The sequence below is a fragment of the Pan troglodytes genome, chromosome 5, assembly GCF_028858775.2.
Source record: "Pan troglodytes isolate AG18354 chromosome 5, NHGRI_mPanTro3-v2.0_pri, whole genome shotgun sequence".
In the NCBI taxonomy this organism is placed as follows: domain Eukaryota; kingdom Metazoa; phylum Chordata; class Mammalia; order Primates; family Hominidae; genus Pan; species Pan troglodytes.
Window position 1 is genome coordinate 148,383,091 of NC_072403.2, and position 18,726 is coordinate 148,401,816.

Genomic DNA, 18,726 nt, shown 5'->3' on the forward strand with positions numbered 1-18,726 from the left:
GATGTCAGTGCCATGCTTGTACAGCCTGCAGATCCCTGAGCCAATTAAACCTTTTTTTCTTTATAAATTGCCTAGCCTCAGGTGTTTAAGTGACACAAAACAAAGCCTAACACACCAATTCTGACAAAAGAAAAAAAAATTACATACAATTCTCCAGCATAGTTCTGAAACCAACCTAGAGGAAGGAAGTGCCTCACAGAAATGCCAAATTATATAATTGTGGTGGGTAAGTTTGAGGCTTGGTCCATTTTCCTTCAGTGAAAGCCACACTGAGAATTGTCAGTAACCAACCAGAACACTAAAAGCCTTTAAGCTAAATTATAAAGATATAAGATATTTAGGATTGAGTGACAAGCTTAGAAGCTTTTTTTTTTCCTTTTTTTTTTTTTTAGTATTTGTCATCTTTTTTTTTTCTTTTTTTTTAAATTATACTTTAAGTTCTAGGGTACATGTGCACAATGTGCAGGTTTGTTACATATGTATACATGTGCCATGTTGGTGTGCTGCACCCATTAACTCATCATTTACATTAGGTATATCTCCTAAGGCTATCCCTCCCCGCTCCCCCCACCCCACGACAGGCCCTGGGTGTGTGATGTTCCCCTTTCCATGTCCAAGTGTTCTCTTTGTTCAGTTCCCACCTGTGAGTGAGAACATGCGGTGTTTGGTTGTTTGTCCTGGCGATAGTTTGTTGAGAATGATGGTTTCCAGCTTCATCCATGTCCCTACAAAGGACATGAACTCATCCTTTTTTATGGCTGCATAGTATTCCGCAGTGTATATGTGCCTCTTAAAATTTGTAACTGCTAAGCAAAAAATATTCCTAATGCATCAATAATTTTTTTAAAAAAATATGAGGTATTAATTTCCAAGAAGTAGATATTACTAGCAATCCAGCAAGGTTTTTTTGTTTTTTGTTTTTTTGATAATACGTCTTCTCTTAGGCTTGACTGACCTAGAGCCATCAAGATTTTAGGGGGCTCTATATGAAAAAATTAACATCTCAAAAAGATTAACAGGTTGGTAAGCACTCAGGGGACACCTACTTCATCTCTAAACCCTTTCACTTTTCATATCCGTGACCTAAACCCATGGATGGCAGCTTAGGAAGGATTATAATGACAAAGGAGCCTTTTGGCAAACTTCCTAAAACACCTCAAATGACCATTTTGCCTTTTTCATAAAGTGTAATGGCTATACTCCAGACACATGCAATGTTGTAGTAAAGAAATCAAAATCATAATAAAAATCTCTCCTTTCTCTTAAATTTCTTGCTGGAAATAGTACTAGCTGGCTCCTGTTTCCACAGGCATGAAGACACTTGCCCCTAAGTTCCTGAAATAAGCGCAGCAGCCATGTCCCTTTACTGCCCAGAGCCAGACTTTATCCAGCACACTGGAAAAAGACCGTGTTTACAGTAAAAAGAGGGAAGCAAAAGCTGTTTTGAAAATAACTGCAGGACTGCAAACTGTTGAATGAACATGTTTCCAGATAGGTACATCTGTAATAGAAAGCAACCCTGTGCCATGGTAAGAAAAAACCAGCTTTGCACATTGTACAAGTGGTTCAGAATGCCCAATTCACAGGTGTCTGAACTCCATACCCAGAGTCCTAGTTCTGAACCTTTTGCCCCTTCCTTCTGGCATTTCATATACAGGCCTTCTCTCTTTCAAAGGTTTCTTGAAGACTTACTTGCTACTGTGGGTGTCATTAATGAGTCCTGCAACACTCTCACAATGACATGTGGGTCTCATCACATATATGGTTTAGATTTGTGTTGCACACTTGGTTGATGGTTGGAAACTTTTTCTTTTTTTTTTTTTTTTTAACTTTGATGTTGTTCTCAGCAAGCAGCAGATAAATATTGGACCCGATCAGTTTGTAAATAAGTTGCAGAACTGACATTCTCAAATCTGTCCATTTTAGACACAGCTGGGATACCGAGGATTGAATCTGAAATGCCAACCTAGGGCTCTTCCCTGTGAGGCTTCACTGGATTATAAGATTATGGGATTTTTCTATCCAAAGTTTTTCAAGTCTCATAGGTCTTCTAGAATAAAAGTAGCTTCCCTCTTCTCAATTTATTTCAATACTTTCAACTGTTGAGACATCTCTTGTATTTTTTCTCTATCTAGGCCTTATACAGTCACTGCACAAAGCATATGGATGTATCTTTTTATATACACAGGGAGGGCATCTTCACCAGGATATTAGGATGGGTTTATTCCTAGTGTTAAGTAAATCCATACAAAACTTATTTTCAATAATAATTCAGTTCTATTTTTACTGAATAACACATATTAATATTTCAAAGGTGGCATCAGGAACACTTGTTTAATCAATTTCCACAGTGGCTACTGTATACAAAAAGACAATTTGGGAGCATTGCTGGGAGAATCTAAACCCAGGACCCATCTGAGGAAGTGACATATTTTCAGATTTACGAAGTTATGAAATTTTTTTTTTTTTTTTTTTTGAGATGGAGTTTCGCTTTTGTTGCCCAGGCTGGAGTGCAATGGCACAATCTCAGCTCACCGCACCCTCCTCTTTCCAGGTTCAAGCGATTCTCCTGCCACAGCATCCCGAGTAGCTGGGATTACAGGCATGCGCCACCACGCCTGGCTAATTTTGTAGTTTTAGTAGAAACGGGGGTTTCTCCACATTGGTGAGGCTGGTCTCGAACTCCCGACCTTGGGTGATCAGCTGGCCTCGGCCTCCCAAAGTGCTGGGATTACAGGCGTGAGCCACCATGCCTGGCTGAAATTTTTTAAAAGATATAAAATTCTAAATTCCAAGTTGAACAAGATATCATTTTCTTAGTGAGAAATGTGCCTCACCCACATGCCCACACACCACACCCAGGATACACCTTGTAAATGGTCCTCTACAACTTAAGAAAGTTTCTTCTAAAATTTGTGACTCTAATAACTTACTGATATTTTCTATTTCATGTATGTACTTTGCTTGAAGAAACCCAAACTGACTCCTGCTTCTCATGAACATCTCGTGGAAGGCAAGTAGTATGTTTCCTCTATTTTCCTGGTAGAGAAGCATATTCAATGTGGTGATCGTGCCTTGTTTAAAGCCAGAATGGGTGTTAGGAGGTCCATCTCTCTATGGCTTAAAGCAACATAACCTCTGTGGCAATATTTTAGCAAAGGACTTAAAATTTAGAACTATGGGCCAGGTGCGGTGGCTCACGCCTGTAATCCCAGCACTTTGGGAGGCCGAGGCAGGAGGATCACTTGAGTTCAAAACCAGCCTGAGCAACATGGTGAGACCCTGACTCTACAAAAAGAGACAGAAAAAAAAAAATTAGCTGGTGCCGGGAATAGTGGCGTGTACCTGTAGTCCCAGCTACCTCAGGGGGCTGAGATGGGAGGATCGTTGGAGCCCAGATGTCAAAGCTGCAGTGAGCCATGATGGTGCCACTTAACTCTAGCTTGGGTGACAGAGCACCAGAGCAAGATTTTGTCTCAAAAAAAAAAAAAAAAAAAGAGAACTATGATATAGCCATTAAAAAAACACTTTTGGATACCATAAAAATGAAACAAAAATAAGCCAAGGCCAGAAGCAGTGACTCATACCTGTAATCCCAGCAATTTGGGAGGCCAAGGTGGGCGGATCACCTGAGGTCAAGAATTCGGGACCAACCTGGGCAACACGGTGAAACCCCGCCTCTACTAAAAATACAAAAATTAGCTGGGTGTGGTGGCAGATGCCTGTAATTCCATCTACTCAGGAGGCTGAGGCAGGAGAATCACTTGAACCCAGGAGACGGAGGCTGCAGTGAGCCAAGATCGCACCATTGCATTCCAGCCTGGGTGACAAGAGTGAAACTCCATCCCCCCCCAGAAAAACAAAAGCCAAGAAGGGCTTTTATGGGTGTTTAGCGTGATCACATAACACAATCTAAGGGTCTCACAGGCCAGTGTACAGCAACCTCCTGGAACATTTGACAGGTAAAAACCATCATCCCAAGTGCTTTAATGATGCCTTTGATCCCAGTGCCAAGCCTATGACAGTGTGATCACACAGCTACAATAAGGTCTGAATCATCATTACATTCTGATGCCTTCACTATGGAGAGCTTACTATTATAAATAAAAAACGGCTTAAGGAGGAAACTTAACATGCCAGGGTGTGCCCATCGTTTCACAGTAATGCAATACTAATCTTCAGTAATCATGACAAGAATCATAACAAACACTTGGTGCCTATGCTGTGTCAAGCACTGTTCTAAGAACTTTAGTATCAACTCATTTAATCCCTGTGACGATATTACCAATACCCTATTTTAAAAAGGAAGACACTGAGGAAGAGAATGCTTACATGACATGCCCAAGATCCCACAGCTACCAAGTGGTGGAGCTGAGATTGGAACCCAGGCAGCCAGACTCCAGAGACCTTGCACAAAATAGTAGGCTAGAATTACCCCTAAATAATTAGTGTTAGTTTTGAGCTTCAGACCTCACAGCCTCACACATGCTCAGTTTCCGTATAATCTTAAAGAGAAATCAAAGATACTCTTATTTAGGGATCAGTCCCATCCAATATCCACTACTGACCTCTTCATTTTTGCCTTGGACTTCATAGTTAGACACACGCTAGCTGCAAAGAGGAGAAAAAGATAGGAAATCATGCTGCCAAAGGTAAGCCCTCCCAGAAAAAGCTTCAAATCACAAAAGATGGCACCACAAAACCTCAGGAGCAGGCACGAATGCAACTCAGAAGTGCCTGTAAGCTGGGTGTGGTGGCTCATGCCTATAATTCCAGCACTTTCAGAGGCTGAGGCAGGAGGATTGCTTGTGTTCAGGAGTTTGAAAACCGCTTGGGCAACATAGAGAAATCTCATCTCTACAAAAAATAAACCAAATTAGCCAGGCGTGATGGCATGTACCCGTAGTCTCAGGTACTCGGGAGGCTGAGGTAGGAGAATAGCTTGAGACCAAGAGGTCAAGGCTGTAATAAGTCAGGATTGTGCCACTGCATTCCAGCTTGGGCAACAGAGCGAGACCCTGTCTCAAAAACAAAACCAGAAGTGCCTGTAGACATTTCAGTGTGTAGAGCCAGAGATGACAATTTGAGGTGATAATCAAAGCACAAGTTGAATAATCCTGCTGAGAAAAAAATGCACAGTAAAAACCGCAGAGGTTACCAGCTGGGCCTTGGGCACAGCAGCATGCGGTGAGGAGAAAGAAGAGAGGTGAAGGAAAGAAAGATTAGCCTGAAGGGTATTAGCATCTGGTCACACGGAAGGGAAAAGGTCATACTTGGGTCAACTATTTATAGACAGAAGAAACAAGGTCCAGTCTCCAGAGCCAGGGACCTGGTGATCAGAGGTCAGGGGTCACTAGAAAGATCTCTGGGAAAAGTGTGTAATTTTCTACAAAATACTTTAATATCTACCCCAATTTAACCTTTCCTGGCTTTAAGGGGCAGGAGGGAGAGGAAGGCAGTGTAGGAGCTAGGCAAAGTCAAAAAAAAAGAAAGCTGAATGGTATTTTGTCTCACTGCACATATTCATACAGAAATGTGCGTACATGTGGACACTGAGTATATGTGTGCATACTTAGCTATTCAATTGTACTCATACCTGTATTCACATCTATATTTCCTTCAAAAAAGTCCTGGGGCAAAATAAGAGACAACTTGAGTAAACTCGCTAGATTTAGGGCAATTGCTATTACGATTTTCCATGTGGTTTCCATAAGCAAGGTGCACACACTTGACACCACGCACCACAACAGGCAAATGGAAGGGAATACAATAGGAAATGGTTCTGAATCATCAGTTCTCAGCACTGATTGCACACCAGACCATCTGGGGAGTTTTAAAAACACTGCCACCTGACTCCCATCCTGCAAGATTCTCAGATAATTACCTTGGACGCCACCTGGGCATCCTGATATTTAAATGGTCCCCAGGTGATTTTTAATCACTGCCAAGATTGAGAGCCAATGATGTGAATCAATGATACTCCAGCACATGGGCCCAATAATCATTTCAACAACATAACCTTAGGGTCAAGGAGTGACCCATATTTAAATGAACCCACCACGCCTGTGGTGAAGTTGTCACTGAACTAATTTGGAGCATCTACCATGAATAGAAACCAGTCCAGCTGGAATGCAAGAAGTAAGCAACCAGGTCCTGTCTGGTGTGCCTGCCACCCCAAAGACTTGGGTCAGGAGCTTCTGAGAACCAGAAGCCCAGATTCGAATCTTGAGAAGCAGCCAAAAGTTTTGCTACAGGAACACATCTTACAGCCAATTATTATGCATGTTATTGCCACCAAGTAGGCTTCATGATGAGGGGTGGAGGTGCTAAAGGAAGGGCTCCTTTCTAGAACTTCACCTTGACATTTAAACTGATCCTAGAGAGCTTTTCTACATTCAACAGTGTTGGGGAAATGAGTTTTATACTCAGAGGTTATGCCATAGTGAAGGATAGTTCTCTTTACTAGAAAGCCAACTCCAAAAAGGAAGCTTACATATCATTTAATTTTAAAAGTCACAGAATTAGAAATTTTAAGATACCCCAAATCTCAATACTCTAAACTTAAAGATATATCATTTACTAACAGTGCCTATGAAGTGCAGCTCACATATGCCAAGTGCACTGCTCCCAGCCTCTTCCCTGCATTGTTTTATACCCCGTGCTCCTCTGTGCCATCTGGTCAGGTGTGTCAATCCTCCTTGGCACTTTCTCATGATTCTTTTTTTCACAACTATTTCTATAGGAGCATCAAGGATGAAGAACTGTTGAATGCAGTTTTCTCACTGTCAAATACTATATATTACTCTTCAAATCAAAATTCAAAGTGGAGCCGGGAGTGGTGGCTCCCACCTGTAATTCCAGCACTTTAGGAGGCTGAGTTGGGCAGATCGCTTGAGCTCAGGAGTTCAAGACCAGCCTGGCCAACACGGCAAAACCCCCTCTCTACTAAAAATCCAAAAATTAGCTGGGCATGGTGGTGGGCACCTGTAGTCCCGGCTACTCGGGAGGCTGAGGCACAAGAATCATTTGAACCTGGGAGGCAGAGGTTACCGTGAGCCAAGATCGTGCCACTGCACTCCAGCCTGGGCAACACAGCGAGACTCTGTCTCAAAAAATATATTAAAAAAAAAATTTCAAAGTGGTACCTAATAAAAAACCTTACAGATCTTTTCCAACAGGCTATTTCTCAAATTAAAAAGATACTAAAGAGAATAATAATTACTGAAGAGAAAATCCAAATGCCATTTAAATGTGTCAACAACCGTAACTCAGAGTTTTACAAGAGCTAAGATAGTAAAGAGGTAGACAACATCACTGCTACAGAACGAGACAAACCCTAAAACTGTATTTTATAAAAAAGAATAAGCCTAAATACCATTCACATTTAGCTTACAGAACCTTAGACCATGAGCAACTGATGAAACGTCCAATGACCGACTATCAAGGCTTTACAAAGCACTGTATCTGAGAACTGGTAAGTATTCAGTTTGACAATATAAGATGTTCCAATAAGGAATTAATCAGGATAATAAACAAGGTATATGACCAATATGTCTAGCTTTCTAACAACAAAACAAGTTATTTCCAAGTTCTAGAAAGCCATATCTCAAGGGATTAGAACACAGACCATTAAGGAGGAAGAGAGAACTTGAATTGGCAGGGAATGTGCTATATAATGGCACTTCCGTCCATAATCAACTTCAGAATGCATACTCCACAGGAAATAAGAGATACTATGGCTCTTCAAGCAAGCAACGGTGTGTTAAAATTAAAAAAAAAAAAAAGAAAAGAAATACTGTGGGGAAAAAAGAATGAAGGAGAATAAAGATATTAGAGTCAAATATAAATTCCATATTATACCTAGGCTCTGGGATCAACACCACCTCCAGGCTTTCCTAATTCATGTGAGCATGGGTTAGCATTAAAAAGGCACTATTTTACTTTGAGGTGATTACATTGCTTTACTCAAAGAACTTGGTGGAATGGCTAAAGTTTTAAAAACAAACAAAACTAACAATACTAAGTATTAGTGAGGATGCAGGGCAACCAGAACTCACATACACTGCTTGTAAGAATGTAAAACCATAGAGATGCTCTGGAAAAGCTTGGCCATTTCTTATAAAGTTAAACATACAGTTACATGAATCAGCAATCCCACTCCTAGGTATTTACCCAGAATAAATGAAAACTATGCTCACACAAAAACCTGTAGGTAAGTGTTTACAGCAGCATTATTCATAATTGCCAAAACCCGGGAACAACTCAAATCTTCTTTGATAAACCATCTGTGATACTTCCATACAATGGCAAACTACTTCATCAAGAAAAAGGATGTACCACATCCTAACATGCACAACAGTGTGCCTGAATCTCAAAAACATGATGCCAGGTGAAAAATTCAGACTCAAAAGGTTACACAATGTGGGGCCGGGTGCGGCGGCTCACGCCTGTAATCCCAGCACTTTGGGATACCGAGGCGGGTGGATCACCTTTGGTCAGGAGTTCAATGATCAGCCTGATGGGGTTTAGTAGAAACCCCGTCTCTACTAAAAATACAAAATTAGCCGGGCATGGTGGCACATGCCTGTAATCACAGCAATCCGGGAGGCTGAGGCAGGAGAATCGCTTGAACCCAGGAGGCGGAGGAGGTTCCCGTGAGCTGAGATTGTGCCATTGCACTCCAGCCTGGGCAACAAGAGTAAAACCCCGTCTCACAAAAAAAAAGAAAAAAAGGTTACACAATGTATGATTCCACTTTTATGACATTCTGGAAAAGGCAAAACTAGGAAGATGGTAAACAGATCAGTGGTTGCCAGGGGTTTAGGTGTAGGAAGAGAGTCTCACTACAAAGGTGCAGCATTAGGGAATTTAGGTTGGAGGCAGAGGACTCTTTGGGATAATGTTAACAGTGGTGCTTACATTACTCTATACAGTCAACAAAACTAAAAAAAGAAAAGAAAAGAAAATCAGTAATTTTTTTGCCCACAAATTATTTTTTTTGAGATGGTGTCATGTTCTGTTGCCCAGGCTGGAATGTGGTGCTACCATCTCGGCTCACTACAACCTCCGTCTCCCGGGTTCAAACAATTCTCCTGCCTCAGCCTCCTGCGTAGTTCGGATTACAGATGTATGCCACCACACCTGGCTAATTTTTGTATTTTCAGTAGAGATGGGGCTTTGCCATGTTGCCCAGGCTGGTCTCGAACTCCTGAGCTCAAGCGATCTGCCCGCCTCGGTCTCCCAAAGTGCTGGGATTACAGGCATGAGCCACCGTGCTGGACTGTACGCAAATTTTAGAATAGATTTTTTTAAATCCCTCAGCCTATTCAAGGATTTGTAATTTTTTCCTCTCACCAGCAAGCTTTATGGGAGGGTCTATTAAATTGGCTACCTTTCTTTCCCAAACTGCTTATCTAATAATCACTTATAATCTGATGTAGCCCCAACTCTTGCACCAACAACTGAAATTCCTCTTCTGGGGTTGGTCAGTGACTATTTGTAACCAAACCGACAGCTTTTTATAAAATGTCTTCATCAGTCTTTGAATCCCTTACCTCTCCATCCCTCTCAGCAGGTGTGACATTGCTCAGCTGTGCTTTTCCATCTGTCTGCTTTGCTGGCTCTTCCTCCTCCCATGCTTTACAGGTCGTCTCACCCCTTTGTGGTTTTTCTGAGCTCTCCTCACTCCCAAACCTTCAGTTGTTATTCCTTTATGGAGTGAATCCCAAAGTCCTGACCTCTATTTTTCTCTTTTAGTCCTATACTTCCAGCTGCCTTTTGAACATTTCCACTTACAGATCTCTCTTGTACCACACATTTTCATGTCTAAAGCAGAGGGTTTTTTTTTCCTGTTTCTCCCACCAAAACCTGATTCTGCTGGACACAGTGGTGCATGCCTGTAGTCCCAGCTACTCGAACAGCTAAGCCGGGAGGATCACTTGAGCCCAGGAGTTCAAGTCCAGCCCAGGCAACATAGCAAGACCCGCCCCCCACCTCTTTGGGGTAAAAAACAAAACAGGTCCTCCTCATGAATATTTTCCAATAAGTCAATGAGCCAAACTCAAACTTGGAAAAGTCTCATGTCACCTTTTTACCTGCAATCCTTTGACACATGCCCCTGCAGAAGCTTAAATTAATCGTCTCTTCCTATTGCCATGCTAATGACTGCCTGGATTTCTGCAGGAATCTCAAAGTTGGTGCGTATGTCGCTGAACTCTTCTCCAGTCCATCCTCAAATCCACGTTGCTACTTTGAAATGAGGACCAGCTGAGTAGACCTAGCCCTTCATTGATCTCCAGAGATTTGGCTAATCTGGCTAGGCAGATGTTCCTCGTGCATTCTCATCCCTCCAGGTGCACCCTTCCCAAAGCAGTAAAAGAAAAAAAAAAAAAAATCAATGGAAGAGAATGACTTTCCCAGAGGGAGGAACTTTGCTTTCATTAGCTAAAGGCACAGCTGAGCTCTTGTTAGAACTTGCAATCAATATTTCAAGATTCATGGGCACAGAACTACCTGATTATTCCTGCTTTAATCAATATCCTTTATTCTCAAGAATCCTCAACACTTCCCCCACTACCCTACCCCAGAAAAATGTACTAGCCTCTCAGTTTGGCCTTCAGCCCTTCCACAATTTGACTTCGATGAACAATCATTCCTAACTGACCTAGGACTTTCTTTGAGCTTTACACATGTGTCAATATGACCAAAACTTTGCTCTTTTTCACACCTGCATCTTTTTCTCCCTTTCCTCCATCCAATTTTATATCCCACTTACCCATTTTTAAAAGTTTATTTTTTTATTTTTTAAATTAAAACAAAATTTTTTAATTTTTTTTTTACTTTTGTGGGTAAATAGTAGGTATATATATTTATGTGGTACATGAAATGTTTTGATACAGGCATGCAATGTGAAATAATTACATCATGGAGAATGGGGTATCCATCCCCTCAAGCATTTATCCTTTGTGTTACAAACAATCCAATTACACTCTAAGTTATTTTAAAAAGTACGATTAAGTTATTGACTATAATCAATCTGCTGTGCTATCAAATAGTATTTGTTACTATTCTTATTCTTTCTAACTTTTTGTTTTTTGAGACATGGTCTCGCTCTGTCACCCAGGCTGGAGTGCAGTGGTGCAATCTCGGCTCACTGCAACCTCAACCCCCCGGGTTCAAGTGATTCTTCTGCCTCAGCCTCCCAAAGAGCTGGAACTATAAGCGTGCGCCACCACACCAGGCTAATTTTTTTATCTTTAGTAGAGATGGGGTTTTACCACGTTGCCCAGGCTAGTCTCAAACTCCTGGCCTCATGTGATCCGCCTGCTTCAGTCTCCCAAAGTGGTGATTACGGGCGTGAGCTACTGCTTCTGGCCTTTTTTTTTTCAAACCATTAACCATCCCCACCTCCCTGCCACCTCCCACCCCCTACCCCCACTACTCTTCTCAGCCTCTGGTAACCATGCTTCTACTCTCTCTGTCCATGAGTTCAATTGTTTTGATTTTTAGATCCTACAAATGAGTGAGAAGATGCAATGTTTGTCTTTCTGTGCCTGGCTTATTTCACTTAACATAATGATCTCCAGTTCCACCACTTTTTAAAATTTAACTTCAGTGCTGTATCCAGTATGTTCTTCCTGCTGACCATAGCCGGAAGTGATTCCTCCTTCACTGAACTCCTCATAACCTGCAACTGTTTGTTGGTGAATTTTGTCTTCCTTGCTAAATTCAAGGATCATTTGTTCAACAGCCTTCTAACCACCATAATGCTGAATATACAGAAGGTACACATTTCTCATTCTAAGCCTCAGTATTTTCAATTCTTACATCAATACGAGGCCCGAGTTTTTAAAAATAACTCTTCCAAATGATTATTTCTCATGCATTGGGAGGCAAAGATGTTGGAATTTTTTTAGAGAAAATGCCAGTGTAAATAAACTGTGTAAAAATATTTCACACAAGCCTATCAATATCACATAAATGCATGCTCCTGAGCACAATTGCCTAGACTAATAATAATGTTTCCTCCTACTTAGCAAGATGTAAAGGTAACAGCCATTTTAGATGGGAGAAAAGCTATCTAGCTATGTGAATGAAGCATCTCTTTCAAAGGGGACAAGCTTAATACCAAATTGACGTCTGAGCCCCTATTTAATTGCAGATATTCAATGTGGACCCTTAGAGTTAAGTGACACCTACAAGATCACTTTTTGATTTGGAAAAGTTCATGAAAGGACGGTCACGAAAGAGGCCATGTTCACCACACAGGTTGCTAAAATGGACAAAAAGCCCAATTCCAGATTCTAAGTCATGACCCACTTCCCAAAATATCAACAGAATTGACAGGTTATTGGCATTAACTTATTCCTTCGTGCATGAAAGCTTCATGAATTAATCAAAAGCAGCTTTAACTTTGCTTTTAGTTCAGGAGGTTTTTAAAACAGGCTATCAGACTAGGAAATTAGTGCTGTACACTCGCTTTCCACAGCTCTTGAACATAAACACAAAATTAAATATACAAAGCTTGGGTAGAGGCAGTTTTGTGAATATCACCCATCGTAGGTCGACTACTCAAAAAAGGCTGAAAAAGGACTTGACATCCTCTAGTGGTGATGTCTTAAACTTGTTTCCAAGGCAATTTTTTTTTTCCCAGCTCTTAACTTTGGCTGTTGGCAAGAAAAATATTATATTGGAAGAACTTTTCATCCTCAAGAAAAATAAATGTTTTCGCCACAAGGAATGTGATTTGACTAACTTTGAGAAGATAAATATATACCCACAGAAATAGGGTTTTTAAATGTTGGGTTTATATAATAGCTTTCAATATGCTTAAGAACGGTCTCATTTCATAGGCCACACACCACCACTGTCAATCCATCTTTGATACACATATACACACACACACACTCACACATATAATTCTGAACACATTACAGGTATCATTTTTATAATAACCTGATATTCTCATCTAAAGTGCCCTAAAATTAGACCAGTCTTTGTATAGAGACCCAAAAACTAAGAGTTATTTAAGAGTGGACTCTACCTCATAATAATGAGTTCTAAAAAGAAATAAAATTAATCCCTCAAGAAATGTTGCCATTTAAGGTGGCAATTTTCAACTCTTGATGGTAATACAAGTTTCTCTGTCCACGGCCACCCACCACCACCACCACCCCCCACCCCCCCAACAATTCCATACAAACTTCTGATTGTTTAAAAAAATGAGACTTGCAGTATTTGGATGTGTATAATGTGAAATATGTTCACCAGAATGAAGTGCTAAATTAAAGTCTCATATTCAGATATAGGTCATGTGTTTTAAATATATGGAATAACTTAAGTTGTTGAAATTCAAACAATCTCACTTGTTCTCTCAAAATAACTACCACCTAGATTCAAAAAAATACATTTACACCTTCCTTCTTTCTTTGGCACCTGCTGACACAAATGCTTCTGAACACTAAAAACATTAATAGTAATCTTGGGGTAGAAAAATAGGAAAGAGATGCGGGGCCAGAATTAAGTTTTCAGTGAAATTATAAAGTATAATTATTCAAGACCATATATAAAAAATGTCCTTTGGAAAATGAAGTTTTTAGGCAAAAGTGTGGAAGAAATGTTTTCTATGAAGGAGATAACAGCCAATTTAACTCCCTTTTTAATAAAAGAAAATATTACACTGACAGGCACATGGTTGATTTGCATATTAATTGTTGGAAGCACGGCCTATTCCTTAACATGCTCAGGCACTGAATATGCTACAGTTTGTAGTCAGTTCACTTATGTCTGAACAAGTTGTTCACGTGCAGATTCTAGAAAGTTTATTTTTGAGCACAAACTGACACTTAGCTCGCTAGAACAATGTTGTTTCACATGCAGTTACTGGGTCAGGGTTAGGCACGAAAATCATGCCGTATATTTACAAATGAGGATGCTCCTCTCCCGGGGCCCTCACTTGGGGGAGCCCCGTCCCAGCGTCTAGCTCATCAAATTCCCGAAAGCAATTACAAAGGCATCTCTTCTCCACCCCAAAACAAAATAATGATCTACCAATCTTGCAAACACATTAAGACAAACTCCCTACAGGAAGGAGCATGACTTAAACAAGTTCAAGATACTTTGTCAGTCTTAACCTCAGGTATCTTGGCTGAAGGGATTAAATCATTAGACTTTACGTACCCAACCTCTTCCTAGCAATAGCAGATACATAATTTGCAAATACTGTTTCAGAGCTCTCTGGACCTTTCACGTTAAAATAAGCATACTTGATGGTGGGGAGACAGTGCTTCTTACATTTAGGAAACAAATGCTTCCGATTGTGAGCGTATGGAAGTGGAAAACAGCTTGCAATTGGAGAGTCTAAGAATTGAATTTCTTTTTAAAGTAAGAAACTGCCTCACTGCCCCCATCCCCAAGTGTAGGAAGATATAGAAACAGCTTACTGGCCAAGAATAGAAGAGGGAACCAGTGGAGAGGGACGGATTTGCAAGATAGCCTCTGGAGAAAAAAAAATCACGAGGAAGAAAAATCGGCTTCATACTATGGAGAGATAGGCGGGGTTGGGAAGCCTTGCTGCTGGTCTTGGGGACATGATCCCCTGTCCCTAAGTGTGCCCCTGGAGGTTGTGGGGGGAGGGGTATCCTCAACACAGAGGCCTGACCACCAAATCCCGGGCTGTAGAGCCAACAATCCTCCTTTGGGCTCCTGCACAGACTAAAAACAAAAAACTCTGAGAACTCCGACAAGTCAACGAAAGTCTGATCCCGTCAAGCCCGCACTCGCAAACCCCCACCGTGCTGCACTGGGCCCCGGCCCTCCCGAGCTCGGTCTCCTCGGACGACGGTCGTCGCCACTGCGGGCACCAGATTGGGGGGCGGGCCGCTCACCCCGCGGTCCTGCCCCACACCGACCCCGCCGAGGAGCCCCCGGCACCCGGGGCGACCAGGGGAGGCGGGAGGAGGTGCCCAGAAACTGCTCGTCCTGCCAGTCGCACCTGGCCGACGACTCTCTGGCCACTGGTTTGGTCTGGGGGATACGATTTCCCATTCAACTGAATTAGACCCGAGCCCGCGGCGGGGAGGGCAGCGGCCGGGGTCTCTCCGTTTCCTCCCCCGGCTCGCCTCCACCTGTTGCGGGAAAGTCGCGGTGGAGCGCCCGAGGGCGGCCGCAACCCCGGCCGGGGCCGAGCCGGGCTGGCCGAGGCGCGGCGGCGAAGGGCGGGGGAAGGCGCGCTCGGAGCAGGGTGCGCGGCGCGCAGGGCCGGTTGTTCCGGGCCGCGGCCGCGCGGGCGGGGAGGGGGCTGCCGGCTCCGGGTGATTTCGGTGCCAGCCCGCCGGCCCCGCTCGCCGTCCCCTGCCCGACGGGACCCCCACTATCCCCGCGGTGCGGTCACCTGTTTCGCTTCGCACTGCGCCGTCGCCGCCCCTGTGGCCGTCGCCGCCAGCTCCTAGCTCCGCCATGGTGCTCCGATGACGCGCCCGGAGAGCCGCTCCGCCCTTTCCTCGGCTTGGCTCCCGCCGGCCCCCGCCTCCCAGGCCAGCGGCCCAGACAGGTGAGCGCAGTCAGGGGACGGCGGAGGGCGGGGGCAGAGAGCGCGGCAGTCGGCTGCGGCCTGGGCCCGGCGCGCCCCCTCGCGGGCAGGTGCGGCGTGGCAGCCGCTCCGACCGCCGCTGCCGAGTCTCGGCTGGAAGAGCGGCGGGCGGAACCAGTACCTCAGTCCGGAGCTTCCGGTCGCCGCGGCCGACCAGCTGAGGGCTCCCGGAGATATGGAGCGGGGTCAGCGAGGCCTGGTGGCGCCTCCTGGAGTCTGGGACGAGCGGCGGTCCGAGGAGCAGCCCAGGTGGGGCGAGGGTACGGAGACGCTATTTCCCTCCGAACTCTGAAGCAGCCAGGTCAGTGTCGGCTCCGCGAGGGCTGGAGTTCACGGTGACAGCCGGCAGAGCATCTGATGCCACGTGGAGAGGCGAAGTACATGGGTCGGATTCCACGCTGGGAGCCGGCCTGGATCTGCGCTTTAGGAAGCCACTGCGGGCGACCCTATCTTGTCGCCAGGACTTCGCATCTGATGAGCCTCAGGACACACAAGTTAGAGAGGCTTGTGCCGGCTGATGTGGCTTTTCTTTTTCTTGGTTTCCGTTTAGTAAACGACCTTTTGACTTCTGGCTTGCTCAGGAAGACCAGAAAAAAAGGCAATAGGTAACGAATTTTTCTTTTTTTAAAGAAACAGATTATTGGCCGAGGAAAAACCAATTTCGCTCTAAAGGATAAGCAACAAAATACTGAGGGGGGAAAAAGCCTACACAAATGGAAACATACGGCACAAAATCAAGGAGCGACCAGTTCCGCATGGTTACACTAAAATGCACTCCCACACTCTGGCTTGGCTGAAGATAACCAGCAAGCTCTGAACAGTTTAAAACCCTTCCAAGGACTGCAGCAGCACTGGACACACAAGAGAGTCGAGAACAGTATTGGATTTATTGTTAGGGTTACAATTTTCACGATCTTTGCATGCAAAACTTGCCACTCTGAGCCCAGTGAACTATTTTTATTTGGTTTACTTACTGGCTTTCTGGATGACTAGGTAGAGCTTTAACTAAAGAACACTTCTGCTGTGGTCTGTGATGATGAATTTTCCCGTAGTGTCATTTCTATAATGGAATAGGCAAACTGACCATTTAGAATGTGATATTCCTAAATCACATTCAAATCAGTCTTATCAGAGACTTCTAATCAATAAAAATAAAGCACCAGATGGCTAGAGGTAGTTTTTGACCTCAGCTTGGGCCTCAGCAAAGACTTTTTGTGTTTTTTTTTTACTACATTAAAACATCAGAGTTTAAGACACTTTTCTTTGAGCATCAGAAATACTCTCAGCTGAATTTAGAGAGTTGAACTATCCGGAAGAACCCTGGAGAAGGAGGGTGATTTATTTTCAACTTTCTGATTTACCACCGACTTAAATCAACCAATGAGTTCTTTCTTTGACCAAAAAAAAAAAAAAAAAGTCAAGACTTGTGATGTTTCTATTTGTTTTGTTTTGTTTAGTTTGGTGTGTGCTTACTCATTGTCCCATTCTTTTGATAACCTGTATTTATCTGCCACAAGTTAAACAAAAATAAATGAAATAAGGAACACACCAAAATCCTGCACTTAGGCCCTGTATAGACAGTGTGTTCCAAACCTAAGGAGGTGTCTGCAACAGGGGAGGCTGCTGAGTGACTCTGCAGAGAACAGATGACATCTGTTAAATGTCAAACACCATCACGTTGTACTTCAAGTTGTACTTTACTTGGAACATGGAAGCCATCTGTCTGGAGCTCCCACATCCATTTCAAATCTTCAGGGTTCCCCATTCCAGGGGAGGAGCTGAACCTCCTGACACCGTCCACTTCCCTCCTGCCTCCTTCAAACATCATCCCTTTTTTCTCCCGAATCCCTAAATGTTTCTGCACCCAAGGGCTCTACCCCAATAAACACAGCTAAGACTCTTTGATTCTGAAAATGTCTTCCTTTAACGTCCCACCCTCCAGAATCTATTGTCGTATGTTTTGTTCACCAAAGGTAATAAAAACAAATGTGGATTTTGGTGCCGTTATTTTTCAAAAAAAGCTATATATTAATAGTTTTTCTTGCTTATGTATACAAATCAAATTACTTATTTTTAAATCCATCATTCCCCTAGACGAGTTTCTGCAGCACTTGATCCTCTAATCACTTTGCTCTTGGTCTACCATTGGCTTGGTTTTTCTCCTTCCTCTGTAGCAGTCCTTTCGTCTTTGTTGACTCAGATTCTTCCTCCCTTCTAATCCTCCAATATTTTTACCATCCCCTAATTGTAAACCACAGGCTTTTTATCTTTACTGTGTCTCACCGCCCTCATTTACTATTACTTCCATCCCGGATCCCGGTGACTCCCAACTCCAGAATATATACCCTTAACCTCACTCCTGACTTCCACTAATACATTCTGAATGGTCCCTGCACAATTCTATCAAGATACCCTGCCGTTAATTTAATATGTTCCAAACCACATTAATCTTGCAATATACAATCACTTTACACATCTCTCCCTTGCTCAAAAACCTTTAATAGATTCCCCGTTCCTATATAAGTAAATATTAACTTCACCTCCTCACCATCACCACCCCCTAATTGGGCCCTGAGCTCTCTACTACCCATTTCCACTTTTCACCTCTGTAACTCATATTTCTAGCCCATGGAGTTGTTCATTCTCCAGAACACCTTCCAAATCCCTGCTTTCTAGTCTTTGTGTTTGAAGCTGCTCTGCCCGAAGTGATGTCCTTCATCCTGATGTATTTAATAATACTTTCCCTCTGAGGCCCAGGTTAAGGTCTACTTCCTCCATGAAGCCTGTTCTTCCTGCCCTGGCTCCCAGCATGCCTGTCCTTTGGACCTGGCCAGGGCTTGCTGGGCTTGGTACTTGTCCAGCTGTTAAAATAGACTAGGCATGAGTTATTGCAAATTTGCCTTCTCAATCTGATGCACATTTTTGGTAGTAGGGTCTTTGTCCTCTACTTCTCTACAGGGTGTCCATAAAGTCTAGAACTATCAGTTATTTTATTTGCTCACGAGTTGCAGATGTTCTTGATGACATCATGTGCACTGCCTGCATTCTGAACTTGGTAGGCATGGTATATATCTTTTGTGTTGCTACTGTGCCTCACACACAGTGGGCATTCAAATGGGTTAATAATTCCTCAATGC

The 18,726-nt window shown here is 43.2% G+C and overlaps 1 protein-coding gene across 5 annotated transcripts in view; it reads right to left on the reverse strand.

Moving 5' to 3' along the window:
* MAP7 (microtubule associated protein 7) overlaps nt 1–16,397 on the reverse strand; it is a 208,133-nt gene extending 191,736 nt beyond the window's left edge. For 4 of the 5 annotated variants that reach the window (XM_016956367.4, XM_016956361.4, XM_054686353.2 and 1 more), the window contains exon 1: nt 15,392–15,899. In XM_016956367.4, coding sequence (XP_016811856.3) covers nt 15,392–15,458 — 67 coding nt within the window. In that variant the 5' untranslated portion in view covers nt 15,459–15,899. Of the gene's footprint in view, nt 1–15,391 lie in introns of all 5 variants that reach the window. The other variant, XM_009452071.5, reaches the window with a different exon arrangement.
* Nucleotides 16,398–18,726: the final 2,329 nt, after the last annotated feature.